This window comes from Diadema antillarum, unplaced genomic scaffold (assembly GCF_040938485.1).
Source record: "Diadema antillarum isolate AM-2024a unplaced genomic scaffold, OU_Dant_1.0 seq00000546_RagTag, whole genome shotgun sequence".
Taxonomy (NCBI): domain Eukaryota; kingdom Metazoa; phylum Echinodermata; class Echinoidea; order Diadematoida; family Diadematidae; genus Diadema; species Diadema antillarum.
The window spans coordinates 1,834,328-1,852,811 of record NW_027271492.1 but is presented as its reverse complement, the minus strand read 5'-3'; the positions used below and the strand labels follow the sequence as shown (position 1 = coordinate 1,852,811).

At 37.7% G+C, this 18,484-nt stretch overlaps 1 protein-coding gene across 2 annotated transcripts in view; it reads left to right on the top strand.

Moving 5' to 3' along the window:
- Window positions 1-18,484, top strand: part of LOC139734745 (protein kinase C) — a 247,772-nt gene that overhangs the window by 12,658 nt on the left and 216,630 nt on the right. For both annotated transcript variants that reach the window (XM_071645542.1, XM_071645543.1), the window contains exon 2: window positions 12,845-12,876. In XM_071645542.1, coding sequence (XP_071501643.1) covers window positions 12,845-12,876 — 32 coding nt within the window. The remainder of the gene's footprint in view (window positions 1-12,844; window positions 12,877-18,484) is intronic.

Here is an 18,484-nt window from a genome sequence, read left to right as displayed (position 1 = left end):
AGGTCACATAGTTGGCATCCAATGCAAAGAAAAATGGCATCAAAACCCCAACGATGTTCATGGTGCCATGTGTATGCATTTGTAAGAAATCCCAATAGCACAAAACTGAAAACAACTTAGCAGCTTCCTATACGTCTTCAGTTCTTTTGTGTTTGGTTAGACCTCAAGTGATCCACTTTACATGAGTTGTAACCGTTTCAGGCTAATTCCTGCATTTCCTGGTATAAGACCATTCAACCCTTTGTCTCTGAAAGAGCGTAGTTCCCCATTGCAGGATATGGATCGACCCGGATCCTGTGTGCAATGAGTTAAATGAGTTTTATGAGTGACATCATTCTTTGGAAGAAAAGCCTTGCTATGTGTATGTGGTTGCTTGTCCTGTGTATTAAAACAGCCTCCAGTGGCATTTTTTTTTTTGATTTTGTGAATGGTAAAGGAAAGAAGTTAAAGGCCTTTAATGTCTTAATGGGGCTTACTGCTTTCTTGTGCAAGCACAATGTTCATATCAGTGATGTGATTTAAAGTGAGAATCGGTGCCAGGAGCTATTTATGCGTCTTGGTATTCATCCTCTTCCTTCCTAGTGGTGAGAGAAAAAGTCAGCATTTTGTGTTGACGTATTCCCTTTCGGGTGAAGCTGAGCACTATATGCCTTTTTGTTGCAGTGAAACAGTATTAAAGGTATGTACTGTTTACCATTGGGAGCAGTGATTTAAAGAATGTTCAAGATATCACATTTGATGCATGTGTAGGTCAGTTGTATCACAAAACATCCTACCATGTAAAAATTTTGCAATAAAGGCTAAAATATAAGGAGATATCACTATTTTTCTCACTAAACCATAAGTGTAGATGGTTTAGTCTAGAAAATTTATTATGACTGTTGTTCACAATTTGTATATTTAACAATATTACTTAACCTTAATTAAACTGATTTAAATTTTTACATTGGTTGTTTCTATCCCTAATTCACATTTTAGAAGTATTTTGATGCACTAAAGCTGGGTTTTTGTTTCATCTGCAAATGGTAAATAATGCCTTTAAAAGGTTGCCTAGATTTCATGAGGTTAACAGTCTTGAAGGATGTTTTGGAGGCTTTTTTTTCCCCTTCTTAGTATAAAGGATATGATTATTTTCCAAAAGGAAATTGATTTGTCAAATACCAAGGCTGAGAGATTTTCTGCCCTGGGGTATACATGTATATGGAATGAGTAGAGAAACTTTACATCTAATAAAGATGTATTGATGAGATGAGTATTAAATGTTGTTTTAGTCATGTTAACCCGTCAAAGACTAGTCCCGAGTATACTTGGGCAGGTGTCTTTGGGAAACGTATGTGTTAGCAACCTTTGCTTGACCTCTATAGTGTTATAAAAAATTCATGTTTTGTGTTGAAGGGTGATACTAGTACTCAGCAAGTTATCAATGCAGACATGGACAGTGTTTGATGGATGGCAATAAGGTCTTGTTCACCATCAATTTTCACTCAAATTCAGTTTTCTTGTACATAATCCTGTGGTATTTGTCAGATTTGTCTCAACCCTTGCTAGATTTGTGTGTGTGTACACATGTGTATGTATGTGTGTGTGTGTGTGTGTGTGTGTGTTTGTGTGTGTGTGTGTGTGTTTGTCTGTGTGGTTACTGTCATGCAGAATTCTGTGTTCTCTTGTCGTGATATATCTCTCCACATACTTTGAAAAACAAATAAACAAAAACAAATAAATAAACAAACAAACAAACAAACAGGGAAGGTATTAAAGGGATATTCCATTCTGGTATTATTTTTCATTGTATGAAAACAGAAAAATCAGAGAAGTAAATCAGTGAAAATTTTAAGCAAAAAAAAAAATAAAATAAGACACAGCGAAAAGAGTTATGAATTGTAATAGTTAACAGAGGAAAGTAAGTTGGCAACTCTGTGGTATGTACATTTGTATGTGGTGAACAACTCTCCATTTGTTTTGTACACAAAAATTGACTGATTTTCCTTTTTTTTATATTTTGGTCCAGACAGAACTTTTGCACTGAGGAGGACATACAAAAAATGTGTAACTCTTGTTATAAACCAAGAACAGGTCTGAATAAAAATTTTCTATAAAAAAAGAAGAAGAAAATTGGTGAATTTTTGTGTATAAACCAAATGGAGAGCATGCTCAACAACTAGATCACTCAGGGTTGCCAATTTGTTTTACTCTATAAACGTTTACACTTCTTTTTATTTCCCCTTGTGCATCTGATTTTTGTTCCCCTACATTTTCACTGATTTATTGTTGTGATTTTTCAGTCTTCATGTAAAGGACAATAATATCAGGAAGAAATTTTCCTTTAATAGACACTTGAATGTGTACTAATGGTACAGTGAGAGATGGCTGCAGTAGGGTTGTAGGATGAAAAAACTCTTGTGTTTTACCGCATTCCACTTCATTTTGCTATGTCTGCCACTGTAGAGCACTCTCTATTGTCTAAGGTTTGTATGGATGCGCTCTACCATGTATTTGGGTTTTGTGTACAGATTATAAACTGACTAGCCCTTAAAGGTACGATGCATACCGGTACCCTCAATGCCGTTTTTTATCTTGTCCATCCATCTGTGAAATCCATCCACCACAGTCAGTGCAAAAGTCACCAAAGTTAGCAAAGTACAACGAGTGTGGTCGATCCTGACTACATTTCATGGGTGCAGATATGTACTTGTTTGTTTGCTTTGTTCATTTCACAGTGGTATGCAATGTGGGTTTTGTACCTACCTTATAGTAGGCCTACTCTTTTTCAAGAGACATGCTATATCTATTGGATCTTGAATTTTATTGCTAAGGTACTCACAGCTACGTCTCCTGTAGGCATGCATATACTTCAGTTGCAGCTTTCCCTTTGCTTTTTGTTGTTTTATGCACCTATTTACAGTGTTCTCTGCTAGTTATATGCAAACTCCATATGAAATATGATTTTACATGATACAATGGAAAGTGAATCGAACAAGAGTCATATCTGTATTATGCGTGTGCCAGTTGGTTCCGTTGCCTAGCAACAATGTGTTTGTAGGAGGAGGAAAAGAGGGTAAATCGCACAAGTGTCTATTAATACAAGATGTGAAGTCACTGTTACTTTATGGGAGCGGCCTGATGTATAGGATCACAGCAGCTGTCTGCAGGCTTGTGGTACAAGCCCAGGTAGTTTCTCAATCAGGACTGCCCACTGGTAGTGAAGTGTCCAGTGGACATCCAGACCAGACTTGTGATGCTGGACGTAGCTGGACATGGGTTTATCTTTCAGTCCAGACCAGTTTTAAAACTAAAATCTAAATCATGACCCTAGTTTAAAAGAAAAAAATCATGGATCAAGAAGGTTGAACCTGTTATGGAGTGTAACAACACCTGGATGAAGCATCACTACACGTAACATTGCCCGAATGTGAACCACTCCAGCCTGCCCCATTTTAGCCCATCAAAAATAAGCATTTAATTGACATCTTTTGATGCCTGCTAGCAGGAGAATATGTTTCTTGAATACATCATTGAGCTTTCATATTACTTAGATAAACTATGATTATCTGGTTATATGGCTTTTGATGTTCCAAAGGTGCTAATGCATGACTAAGAAGAACCAAGAACAAGCTGGGAAGTGCAAACTCAAATTTCTCAGAAAACAAGTTAGTTCAAGCTCTTCCATATTTTTGTGAGGATTTAATGTGTCTGGCAATAGCCGGGTTCACACGTACAAAATCGCGGGATGACGATCGCGCTCCATATCTCAAGATTTTTGCGAGCGGCCACATGTACCAAGTTAGCGGGATAGCGATCGCGCTCGGAATCTCAAGTTTTTTGCAAGCATCCACACGTACAGAATTATCCCGCTAATTGCCGATAGAGATAACAGCAAAGCCTGCAAACTGGGTCACACAGCGCCCTACTCTATTACTCCCTGCGCGCACTTCCCTTTGTCCATTGTTTTTTGGCGCATCAGTGGTGTGGTTTGCGTGCGGTTGTTGTGGTACGCCAAAGAGGTAAAAGAGGTGAAGTATGATGGGATATAAAAACTTGAGATTCTAATCCCGACCGTTCACACGTACCACTGCAAGGCCAATTATCCCGCTAATTGATGAACTAGCGCAAGATTTCTTTGGATTAGCATCGCGATGCTTATCCTGCTAATTATCAGGTTTTTTCTGTCCACACGTGCAAAAAACTCGAGATACCGATCGTAATAAAATCTCGAGATTTGTATCCCGCTAATTGGTGTACGTGTAAACCCCCCTAATGTGACAAGAAAGAAACAAGATGTAAGAAAAAATAATGTTTCTTTTCTGAAAAAGATGTTTACACTTTTTGATTCCTTTGTCTTCACACTTACTATCTTACCCAAGAAGCATGACACCATATGCAAGATATGGATGTACATTTTGTGCTCCAATTATTCACTTTAAAACTTCACACATCATGTAGTAAGCACAAGTTGTTGATTGCACGCAGGTTTTGCCAAATCCATCTTGATTGTCGTTTGTTTCTGTACTTGTTTGTTTTCATTTTTCCAGCAGTATTTGGCTTGTGGGGAATCAATATTGTGAAAAGATATTGTATTTGTTCAACTGGTCCAATCCATGAAGCAGACATGCTCTTCTGGTCCTTTTTAACTCCTTTTTCACCATAATCGCATGGCTGGCTCAGTCACTGGCTTGCTGATTTGGCATATTTTGCTCAAACGCACAATTGCACACAAACTGATCGATGAATTGCCATATGCTGTGACAGTACATTGGCAGCGTCAAAGGCCTAGCTGTGCATCATAAAATTTGCATCACAGCTAAGCTTGCAATTTTCTCTGCAATTTCGTTATTTAAGATTTTTGTTGTAAATACTTAAATAAAATGTTACTGGACTTTTCAAAAAAGAGGATGTTTTCCATCCAAAAGTGCTCATGTGTAGCTGTCTCAGAATAACATGGCATGCAATTGCCCTTACTCACGAAGGTGGTTTTAAATCAAAAGCATGGTTTAAATTTAGTCCGTAGAGTAGTCCATGGACTAAAGTAAGCAGAAAAAAAGGCATATACCTTCACACCTGCACATATCACAACTCTGTCTCACTATAAAGTTTTTTTGTTATTCGACCTTCATCTGCTCATAGGCAGAATGTAACTTTGAAATGGCTTATTGAGTGACATTCACACGGCTGTCTGTTTCATATCACTCAAGTCTTTATCACAGAGTTGCTGTTGTTTCAGAGCTGTGTTTTACAGTATTGTTTGTACACAAATTCTCTATCTCTCTCTCTCTCTCTATCTGTATTTGTCTTGGAATTCTAAATACTTCTTCAAGTCCTGTGTCCCTGAGTCACCCTCACTGTGTGAAGTTTGTCACACTGGAAAGCGAGGCAGCCGTAGTGATGCTTACTGGGCTGCGGTGATTCCTGTGAATCAGTATTCTGCTGTGAAAAGAGTGGTACCCTGATACACATATACCAGTGGAAAAGGAGAGCTTTTTAAAGGGACTCTGCAATGAAAGTACATGTGGACTTGTGTTGATTCATGATGCCATCAACATTACTTATGTGGCCAAATGAAAATCTGAATGTGTGCCATATATTTTATAATGATTTTTAAAACGATTTTTCTTCAGAATGATTTTACAGTTTTTACGTGGCACAGCTGCATTAGATGTGCGAGAGAGAGAGTTTAGTGCTTGCTTGGCATTGTACATATTTTGACATCACTTTCATGGTTACCAAATGTCAAACCACTCTTTCTACACATGAATCTTTAATGATGGGTATTGTAACTGTGATACAGATAGAGAGATAAACAGAGAGATGTACAGAGATAGATATACAGAGATAAATAGATAGATAGATCATAGATACACATGAATCTTTAACCTGTTGAGGATGGACTGATTTTGCTACAACATGCATTTCCCACAGACACCTGCCAGAGTATACTCAGGACTCGTCCTCAACGGGTTAATGATGGGAATTCTATTAAACATGGGATAGACAGATAAAGAGAAAGATAGAAATAGTTATAAAAGATATACATAGATAGATTGATGGATAGATAGATAGATAGACATGAATCTTTTATGATTGGCATTGTAACATGGATAGACAGATCTATAGAGAGGCAGATAGAAGAAAAGATAGATAGATACATGTAGACGGATAGATAGATACACATGAATCTTTTATGATGGATGATGTAAAATGGATTATAGACAGATAAAGAGGCAGATAGAGAGAAAGATCGAATAGATATAAAGAGATAGATAGAGAGATAAATAGATAGGTAGAGAGATAGACATGAGTCTTTTATGATGGGAATTCTAACATGGGATAGACAGAAAAAGAGGGAGAAAGAGAGAAAGACAGAGATATAAAAGAGATAGTTAGTCAGATAGATAGATAGATAGATAGATGAACAGATAGATCACATCTTTCATGATAGACATTGCAACATGAATAGACCAGAGACTCCAACTCTCCCGCCGAAAGCCCATTTTTGCAGAATCTCCCGTTTGAGATTTTATTTCTCCCGCTTGAAATGATTTCTTACTTATTTTCATTGTATGTTGAAAAATAAGCCTTAAATAGCATGAGTGAGCATCTAGAACCCTAGACGGCAAGGAACTTTGCGCTCGTAATTTGCGCTTCATGCACATCAAGTTGGAGTCTCCCGTTTGCCAGGGGTTTCAGGTGGGAGAATCTCCAGAGCAGAAGGTGCTTGGGGTTGGAGTCTCTGATAGACAGATAGAGAGGCTGATAGAGGGAAAGATAGAATGTTTAAAGAGATATAATAGATAGGTAGATAGATGGATAGATAGTTACACATGAATATTTAATGATCGCTGTTGTAACATGGATAGATAGATAAAAAAGAAGAGATGGAATAGATATGAGGAGAAAGATCGATGGATCAATGGCTACATTAATAGACAGACATGAATCTTTAATGATGGATGTTGTAACATGGAAGATAAAGAGACAGATGGAGAGAAAGACGGAGATAGATATAAAGAATGAATAGATAAATAGATGGGGGGGGGGGGGGAGGAGCAAAGGAAGGGGTAGAAATAGAAATTGGAATACATTTGTAGTATCTGTGTTGCTAGAATCTTTAGGAGGAGGTTAATTAATATTCATAGGTCAGTCTGGAAGGCCATTGTGACCCATTCTAGTGTACATATGATTGATAGTGCTCAGCAGAATATCTGACTGGGTTTTCACTCCATCACCCTGGGGACATCCTCTTCTATCAAACCTCAGAGATGCTGGCATACATGTTGTCATGACAACCAGACAGATTTCCCGTTTGCCCCCGGTGATCGGAGTTTGGATTGGTCGTGCCTAGCCATCAAGGAGGCATTAAAGTAAATACGATATAATGTCAAATAGAAAATGTGATATGATAAAACAAATTAAATGTAATGGGTAGCAATTCATCATTCAGAAGCAGTTGTCTACAGAAGAGAAAGAGAAAATGTATCCACGCTTACCTGTCTTTGGAAATTTGATACTGTCTTGGTGTACATGTAACTGGTGACTTTTCACTGGTAGTATAATTTCAAGCAAAGAGGTGTGGTCTGTAGGAATATCAACAGTAGATCTGGATACATCTGCCATGGATTGTGAAATCATTGGTAGAATGTGGTTACCCCATATGCAGCTCTAGGCATTTGTCCATCAAAAGTCCAAAGTACTGTAAAAGCAGAATTTCCATGTGCATTTGAATTTAGTGCATTATTGCCTTATTCAATCAAATGTACCATATTTAAAAAAAGAAGATAATTCAGCCTGAAAAATGGCTTACTCAAGCCATACCAAACCTTTTAAAAATCAAATCATGTGTCATTAGCTATTTTTAGCTATATTCCCATGTCTACAGGGCAGAGCAACTTTGGGAACTACGCCACGTGAATGTGAAGTGAGTATGTGCACTCACGCACACTCACACAATAAAATATAATCGACTGATCGATGCAAACTTGTAAAACTTCAAAGTCCTTCATCTTTGTACTTGAAAATGATCTTGCTGATACATACAGTGCATAGTCGCTTAACAATGTTTGCATTATTTCCAGTTCCGCTTTGAAACTGAGGTAATATACACATAATACAAATGATCAAACCAAACAATTCAGGAATGTGTCTCATTGCTCCATGGGGTTTCCCCTGACAGGATTTTGTACATAATCTGTTTCCAATATTCTCTCATTCATTTCTTTCAATTGAATGCTGGCAAAGTGATAAATAGACTTCCCAATTATGAATTCTGCCCTCCCTTCCTTAGATGTTAACAATGCAATATAATCATAAAATGCAGCAATGTAAAAAAAAAAGAAAAAAAAGGAAAACTCTTTTTAAATAATAAATGATTGCGTGCAGGCATCACTTTGCTGAACTTCCAACTAATTTCTGCATTGTATAGGATTTGTGAAGTGGTGATTACCACCAGTCGATTCGGTTCGTGGAAATACCTGATACCATTATATTCCCGGTTGATGCTTCGTGATAACAAGGGGTACAATGGGGGATAGAATTCCCCCCCATCGTGAGATGTCACCCATTCACAACAACCGCAGGGCCGGCTTTTGTGAGGGAAGAGGGGCAGGTGACACGCATGAGTATCTTCAGGCTTGATCCTCACGGTGAACGAGAAATAGATCATGTCCATGGCGGTTTTTCTCTTTTCGAACCGTGGACTCACAATGCATATATGTATCATTATACTGGTCTGCTTGCTGTGATCTGGACCAGCAGCATTTTTTTTTTTTTTTATAACCAAACAGCGTTGACTTAGAAATTACCAGACCTGAATGGGTCCCATAGCATGATCATGATTTCAAATTATCCCTTGTTTTCACAAGAAAGGGTTGGTACTTTTGTGATGAGTACTGCAGACAACAACTGCAAATCATTCTAGCAAGTGTGAAGTATCCTCTTTGGATGTGATACAATTTAAGTGTATTTGTTTACACGGGGCAGATATTAGATATGGATATATGTGTATATTATCAAGATTTTTATGTCTGTAATTGAGATTTTTTAGTTTATGATTTCATATATTGTGAAATGAACAGCAATTCAGCTTAATATTGGCTGCTATGTTCTACTGTGCACGTTATCCAATAAATCACTTCAATTAACACAGATTCTCATGTCTCTCTCTTTAGCTGCAAAGAAGGACAAAACAGTGTAAGCTCATTTAGAGTGCAAAGTCGACAAGTTTGAGGTGTATTCTTTCCACTCATTGAATCAAAGTTTCCAATTAGCACAGAAGGTAATTTCTGACTGTTGTTTCCTTGGATATATCTGCCTATTTTGAGTTATAATATCATGCATTTTTTTTCTTTGAATTTGTAAGCCGTCATACTGTGATCTGGACCAGCAGCAAAGTGTGTACACACTGTCTACTGTCTTGCACAGTTCAGGACTTACAGTAAAAGGACAAGTTCACCTTCATAGACATGTGGGTTGAGTGAATGCAGCAATATTAGTAGAACACATCAGTGAGAGTTTGAGCAAAATCGGACAATCCGTTAAAAAGTTATGAATTTTTGAAGTTTCTGCTCAGTCACGGCTGGATGAAAAGACTACTATAGCTTGTGATGTCACATGAGTACAGCGATATAAAGAAAGAATAAAGAAAATTCAACATATTTCCATTTTTCTCGCATACAAACAAAAGAACACTCAACTTCTCTCTTTCAGAAGGCAGGGGGAATAATATTACCCTTAACATACGTCAGTAGCAAGTCAAAGAAATGTGCACTTTATTCAAAAAGTAAAGTTTTGTGAAATTCTCTTTTTATTTTCCTTATAGTTGTAGGCATGTGACATCATATACTGTAGTAGTCTTCTCTTCCAGCAGTGACTGCGCAGATACTTAAAATATTCGTAATTTTTGAATGGATTGTCCAATTTTCCTCAAACTTTCACTGATGTGTTCTACTAATATTGCTGCATTCTCTCAATCCTTATGTATATGAAGGTGGACTTGTCCTTTAATACCAACACATGCATCTGCTTGTATAATGTTTGTCTTGGCAGGAACAAGGAGTGTGAGACAACAATGAGAAAAAATATACTGATTTAACATTATTGGTATACAATCTGCTCTGTGTACACCTTTTTGCTTGTTTCTTTGTTCCTTGAATTTCACATTGTATCTGAAAAAAAAAAACACCCAAAACAAAACCAACATACAAGGTCACAGCTCTTCATGTACTAATGTAAACAAAATTTGGTTGCAAGTAAGAAAGAATAAAAGAAAATATGTGCGGTTGAATGCATGCTTGCTTGCAAATTCAGAGAATGATTCTTATGCATTTGTTTATCAGATTCCAGACAAAGATAACTGTTCTGAAATAGGTCTACAGAGATGGTCCCAAAATGATATTTTAATAAGCAAACCCAAGAGAGATACCCATTCCTTTATCAGTAATGAGGAATGTATTTTGAATGAGAAATGTATTTTGCTCTTTAGAAGTAACCAACAAGAACAAGAAGAAGCAAATCAATATTTTTAGGGTTGTCTATGACATTACTGTTAGGGAAAAAAGGGAATGGTCAAAATTTCATCAATTGCACTTTAATGGTGATAAAAAAGGAAAAAAAATGTGAATCTCATAGTTGCAATAGTGTACTTGAAACAGCTACAGCAGTCTGTATTTTGAAATAGAAAAAGAAAATGAATACAAAGCTCATTACTGTTCTCTTGCTATAACTGTATATTGACCCCCTGAAGACTAGTCCCGAGTATTCTTGGGCTAGGTTGAATGGGAAATGAGTGTTATAGGAAAATCAGTCGATATTCAACGGGTTAAGACTGGATTCAAAGGATATATTTCCTTCTGTGCCCTATTTGCTTGGGGGGGGGGGGGGGGGAGCATTTCATCATGCTTTTTGTTGGATTTTTTAAATATATTTGCTGTCAGCCATTCAGATGCACGAATTTCAGTAGCTTCAAGACAGCCAATCCCTTTTACATGCAAATTTTTGAAAAATTGGTGAGAACACTTTAGGTATTGAAGAGAACATTATTTGGAAACCTCCTGTAAATTTTGAGGGTCTTTATTTGTTTAGTAAATGGACCGTTAAGATTTGAATATTTTTTTTTGTACTACGAAAACATTATAAATCTAAACTACTAGTCTAGTTTTACAGACCTGTGTGATGCACTTAGTTGCACGTGTAGTTCATGTAAGTGGTGTGTTGTTATTTGCTATCGACAACAAAGTGAGAGAAGCTCGTGAATTCTTCATTTCTAGCTGACAGCTTTAATATGCATAACTTTTGTTCAAAGTATAAGTATAATTATTACAACCACAGGAAGATTAATGTATGCAGCTGTGCCTAGTACACAGAATACATTACGGTGAGCGTTTGGTGCATTATTTGAATTTTAACGGCTAACAACCTTCTAGTATCACATAAATGTTATAGATTTACAATAATCTTGTCATTCTGGTAGAATATATCATGTTCTGTGCTATTTGGGAAGGAATGCAATGAATGATTACCAACAGTGACAGGATTGTATCCTGTATCAATGCAATCTCACTATGGACCTGTAAAGGGTTGAAGTAAATGGGTGTGTTATACAGCCGGCAGCGGGAAGTTACATTAACTGGTGGATAACCCCAACATATTCACCGAAGTGTATTGTCTTCCACTGCCTTGTCTTTAAAAAAAAAAAAAAATCCATTTGAGGGCCTACCCTCACAATGCTATCCTACGTATCACATTCCTACTCTCATTTCACAAGGATTTTGTCGTGGGTCAACCGCTGACCATAAGTCTCCATTGACTCGGCTTGGACAACAAAAGATTTCACAAAGCTGTGAAGCCATTCATAGAAAAGATGTGGTGTCCTTGTTTGTTTTCTGTTTCCTTGTATTAACCTTTAGCTATTTAAACTCTTATGTACTTTTTGAGTTTCATTGCAGGACATAAACAGTCCCCATAGATGCAATTGCAGCTAAAGACACTCTCTAGCAATGCTTCCATTTCTGAATGAATGACACTATCTAAGCTGTGTTATCCTATGTGATGCTGGTGTCTTTAACTATAGAAACTGAAGCCATGAAAAATTAGATAATGACAGATAGAAAAATGATCACTAAACATGAAAATCTATGGATGACTATGCCATATGCTCTTCCTTTTTACTGCAGGCAGTAGTCCTGGAATCTTATTTTCAGTAACACTTGATTAGCTTTGTGATATTTCCTCATCTAGATGCCTTAGAGTGAAAACATAGTTCTGGGGGGCATTTCATGGAGCATTTTGTCCGACAAAGTTGTCGGACAAACTTGCTCTCAGCCAATCTGGTGGGCATTTCATGAAGCATTTTTGTCCAACAACTTGTCGGACAAATTTGCTCTCTGCCAATCAGATGCAAGGATTTCAGTAGCTTTTAACATTTTGTCAGACAAAATATCTGACAAAATGCTTCATGAAATGCCCCCCACAGATGCAAGGATTTCAGTAGCTTTGTCAGAAAAATATCCGACCGTGGTACAAGGGTTTGAGAACCTGTCTTGCACCATTTCATATTTGCTAGAAGTAGAAGAAGTAGAAGAAATTATGATGATAATAGTACTTGTAATATTGATGCCAATAGTAGTAATGATAATGGAAATAGCAATGATAATGTCAAAATTGATGATGGTAACAGTAACGATAATGATGATAGTGATAATTTAATTTACCGGTACTTACAATATATAGTATGATAATAATGTCATATTCATACCTGTTATCTTCATTAGCATCAATATTGTTAGACAGCCTTAATTGAGATCAAAGTGCTGACATATTGAGTAATAACATTCTTCTCTTCTTTTCTCTAATGCAGGGGCTTTGGCAAGCAAGGTTTCCAGTGTACAGGTGAGTTTTAATAGACAAACATTCTGTATATAGTGTCTCACTCTCTTTGCCTGTTATAAAAATGGAAAGGCCTTATATTCACATCGCCAACAGATGTGTGACGTTAGCGTGGGTCAGAAGACATGTTCCGTCAGCACAGTTATCATTTGTGCGCTGAATTTTGATTTAACACCCATGTATCTATTTGACCATATATATCAGATATAGCTTGAAAAGAGAAAAGGGTTTATGTGATTGCTCTAATGTAAAAATGATAATTACTGTATACGCCATATATCTCACGAGTCTAAATTTTCGCGAGTCGGGAATTCCCGACGATTTCGCGAGTGGTTACATTCGTGATCGTGGAGTCTTGTACTGAACGGAGAAGTGTACAGGCGTACATCACATCCACATCGGGATCAGAGTCAATACTTTCGCGTGTCATTAATTTCACGAATAGCATCTGACTTGCGAAATTTGCGAAAGTAAAAACCTCACGAAATATTCGGCATATACAGTATATAGATCTATAACATTCTGTCAAAGCTAGTCAGGTTATCACCCTTCTGCTTCCCAAATGAATTATTTGCTGCATGATTTGCTATGCAGCAAGCAGAATGAATCTCAGCTCTGGCTTGGCTGACTTCTTCGCAGCCGCAAGTCTGTGTTCTTGCTACAACGTCGTCATCTGTATAAGATCAGTTTTAAAAATAGTGTATCGCAGCAACTGCCATTACCAACGTGTAATCTCTGCACATCCCCATTGTCTCTCCACAGGACATTTGACAATATGCACATTGTTTGTCACTTTAACCAGGACTTCACTAACCCATTTTTTTTTTTTTTTTTTGTTCTACTGGTCCAACCTGTCTGTTGGACCAGCAGGTACCCAGTTTTCCATGTTTTACTGGTCCATTCCTGAAAAAGTTACTGGTCTGACAGTGATTTTTAACTGGTCTGGGACTGTTGGACCAGTGCCAGTGTGCAGTGGTGCTTCAATCCTTTGGGCACCAATCATTTCAAAATACAATCATACACACAGGTTTCCCTGCAGTAATAACAGCATTAGAGATTGACCCAGTTCAGTGACAATGGAGACGAGTGGTATTTGACAAAAGTCTGATAATGTGATCAAAGAGTATAGGGCAATGCTGATCCCTTTGATACAGGGATGTCTGTTTACTTAGTGAGCCACAGAATGCCACATGTGTGCCCAATAGTTGTGTGCTGGACAGATTATCCCTGATAGGAGGGGCATTATACGGCTGTCATAGATTTCTGTCTGGATCAGGCGGGTCGATATTTTGATATGTTGCACAGTGTGGGGACTTGGATTATATCTCTGCCATTACCACTGGCAACTACAGCACTTGACATGTGTATGGCACCTGTTAGTAGCGATGGGATTTTGAATGTTACATCTGATCATTGTTAGACACTGTTCTCTGAACCTTCTATGTTGGATACCAAAGACTTACATTTGATAAGCATAAACAAGAAAAGATCTATTTCTGTTAAAGTTGTATAATGTGGAATATTTGTGTGAGGTTATAGCTCTTTTAGTAATGAAATTTGTTTGTCACTGAGATTTTTTTTTTCTTCAAATTTCACACTTCAGTAGATAGAGGAACACAGGCTCTCCACATGTAAACAGGCTAACAGCAGTTTTGCTTGGTTGTACACCAAAAATACAGAATAGGAACATTTGTTTGATCTTCTTTCTTTTTCTCGGTGTGGCAAACCGCACAGCCTGAACCAAAAGAAGAATCGTATGCTGTCCATAATAGCCAGAAAATCTTTTGGGTTTATGCTGCAAACCCACCACATGGCACATCGCCCACAAGACTGCTATGATTTACACCACATAATGTGTGCCCATTCAGGGAAAGGGGGGGGGGGGGTATTTTATCTGTGCCATTATAATGATCCAATGTATTGAGTATAAATATTGCATTGTGTGTGCAGTGAGACATGTTTATTAAACTTTTAGTGAGCACAATACTTTTATGTTACCTAGTTCCTATTGCATAAATATTGAGATCAAACATTAGACAGAAAATCAAACATAATCATGTCCCTAGATACACAATTCTGACTAGCTGATCCCTGACTTATGTTTGATTTTCTCGACTTAGTTTAATGGCATCTTTTCATGCAGCATAGCCCCAGAGACATAATACTCATATGAAGTTGCACTTATTTATTAGAGAATTCTGAGAAAGCTGCAAAATGAAGAGAATTTGCTGAAAAAAACCAAAACCACCAGCTCTTTTGCTACTTGCTTAAAATTGATCAGTGGATATCATTATGAATACCCACTTTTGTGAATATTTACTTCAAGGATTTTTTTTTTAAGTTGAAAACTTTTTAGTGTTTATAAGGCGTGTTTGCATAACATTTTGAATCAATTGATTGTGATAGAATGGTCTATCTCCTCCATGAGTGACTGTCTGTACAAAATTGATATTCTCAGAATCATGTTCCGATGCCTCACTTTCTTTAAATCAGTCTGTGGCACAGGTGATTAGACATAAAGTGAGATAAGTTAAGATATGAGAGTACAGGCCCAAATTCATGAAGGTGGTACAATCTTTGTCCATGGTTTAAACCATATGGACAAAGATTGTACCAACTTTGTGAATTCGGGCCTTAGAGTCTGGAGTATTTGCATATTCCAATTAGAAAATCAATATCTTGTAATTTCATCAAGCTATCACAGTAATTGTAGGGTTTCATGTATATTTACTGGTATATGATTTGTTTTAGCTGCACAGTTGCATATCAATTGGAAAACCGCTTCTTATCTGCAGGGGCGACAGGGTATGAATGAATTATGATTTTTTTTTCTAGCCATGATGACTGTTTTATGAGATTGCTTGCTGTATCAGCATAGAAAATTGAATCACTTTTTGTTGGAGCTCTCATACTGTGCCCCACCAAAAAACCATAAATGTATGACATTTTTAAAAAATTTTTATTTTCTATCTTGGTTAGGGGCGGGGGTAGTAGGGGAGTCTAAATGTGTTCTGGCAATATTGCCGTGTGATGTCCACCACCAGTAGAGCTCTGGCACGAGCAGTCAAAGTAGAGCTAATTTGGATGCCAGGCAAATGGAGGACCACAGTGGGTAGATAATGGGCCTTGTAAATGGGGGTTGGGGGGAAGGTGGTTTGGTTGATGGAGGGGGTGAGGGTGGTTTGGTTGATGGAGGGGGTGGGGGAGGGGGGGGGGGAAGAAGAGTTGAATGTGCATCATCTAGGTTGATTGATGAGGTAGAACCCTGGAGTCTTTGCGGCGATGTCCTGCCACCTTTCCGGTCATGTCACACGTTTTCTCGGTGTCTTCTCCTCCCTTGAGAGAAAAGTTGAGGCCATTTTTTCTTTCTCTTCAGGAGAATGTGCCCAGCTCCATTTTCATTTCTCATGGTTTCCCTTGAGCAGCAAGCTGGAGGTGTTTTGGAATGCATACCTATATGCAGTGAAGATACTTATTTACTATTCAATTTTATGCACAGTTTTGCACCGGATTTTGAGTGACAAATTTATTATGTAGGTATGGAGAAATATATTCACAATTATTACTGTAGGGCTCCGGGTTTAGTTTATTGATTAGAGGTGTGACATGGTGGATGGCATAGGAAGAGATAAAACCTGTCTGAGCTCTCTTAACGAAGGGAGAATAAATTCAGTTCAAAATAAATCTCTACATTACTAACAATTTTACATAATGAAATATTCATCTTGAATGCATGCAATCAATTCAAAAAAATTAGCAATAATTAATCAAACCAAAACATAGTCAATGGGGTGAAATGAAGATCATAACATTGATTTCTTTTATACAGAAGCATACAATGTACACATGTAAGGGGGTGTTAGCGTATGTGTACTGTAGAATAAAGTCACTTGTCAGGATGGCTTATTCTCACCCCGAATACATAACTTCATCCAAATGGATATATCACACAGAAACATTAACAAACCAAATATGTGGGCGTCAAAGCAGTGACAAAGACAATGTGGTACACATTGGATTACATTAATCACCTTGTTGGTGTTGAGATTTATTCAAAGTCATGCATCGGAGCAATCAGTTTGATCTCTTTTAACCATGAAAAATAAAAAGAGTTATTATACATATACAAATGACAGAGATAAGAATGTACTCACATATAAGTCCACTCTGATATTCAATGAAAGGGATTGGGTCATGCACTAGACCATTCAATTTTCGCGCAAAATGCTCACAAATACAGTCCTCGCGGTCGAATTAACATGCTAACTGATGGCGAATCTCGTTGGAGCGCTCAGTCCATGAAGTGAAGAGGGTCCGCGAACGATGACCAGAAGGCATCTCTGCGTTGAGTTGACTCACAGTTGGGGGGGGGGGGGGTCCTTGTCCAAATGAAGGTAACTTCGGGCTTGCTGCAAATTCTTGAAACTGTATGTCTGGTCCACAAAGCACTAAGTAGTCGTTTGACTTCTCCTTAGACCGACCAACATAACAGATTGTTTCGAATGTACAGCAAAGCGTCCATAAAATATCATTCAAAACATCTTATCAACTTTGAACTGTCGTACACTGGACATGACTTGGTTATGTCAGGACGGAACTTCGTGTATAAATGCAAAAGGTTGAGTTTCTCCACTAAAACATTTAAGTATAACAGCTTGGTCTCGGAGAAACTGGAACACGTCCTTCCACTTCACAGGGCTTGGGGAGAGAGACTGATCCCGATCAGAAGTATCAACTCCAATATATACTAAGTACACTCTCCTGCTCCTACTATCCCATAATACTCATCTCTTGTATCATACCCAAGCTTTCCTGACTAACCCTTCTCAAAGAAACTTTATACAAAACTTTATACAAAAACTGACCATGAATGGTAAGGGAGAGAGAGGGAGAGAGACAAAGAGGCAGAGGGAGAGATAGGGAAGGGAGAGACGGAGATTGAGAAAGAAACTTAATACAAAGCATTCTACATGTATGCTGTACTCTGGTTCTTTGTACGGCATCACAAGGTGGCAAACTTCAAAGTAACATAGAACAATACCAGCCACTTTTATGTGGTTTTCTATTTCTAAGTCACTGTCCAGTCATTGCCACTGTCCAGGCATTGCCACTAAATCCACTATTCAAGTAGGGTGGCCGTACCTCTTTTGTTTCATAAACTCATTCAACCTTTAGGTTGTGTGGTGGCACTGTATAATACACTGTGTACCAAGCAGCTATTGTATCTTGGTAATGAATAGATTCCAGCTTTCTGGTTCTACAAACTCTATGTACACTAAAATAGGCAAGTTGCTCCATAAACTTATATTACATGTCTTGGTATGAAAGCTACTATATTCCAGCTTTCTGCCAGTACTATCTTTACAGTAAAGTGGGCATGTTACTCCACCACTTTACATACCTCCCTGCTTTAAAGGAATCATGACTTCCACGTCATGATGATAATGCATACCAACCATGCATCTTCTTTACATTGCTATTTACATAAATATACAAAATATACAAAATATATTATTTACAAAATTCATTTCAATACAGTGAGAAAGAGGAGGGTTATCAAAAACCTATCCCATCACAGTTAGATGGGTCAATTTGAAAAGACATCATGCGT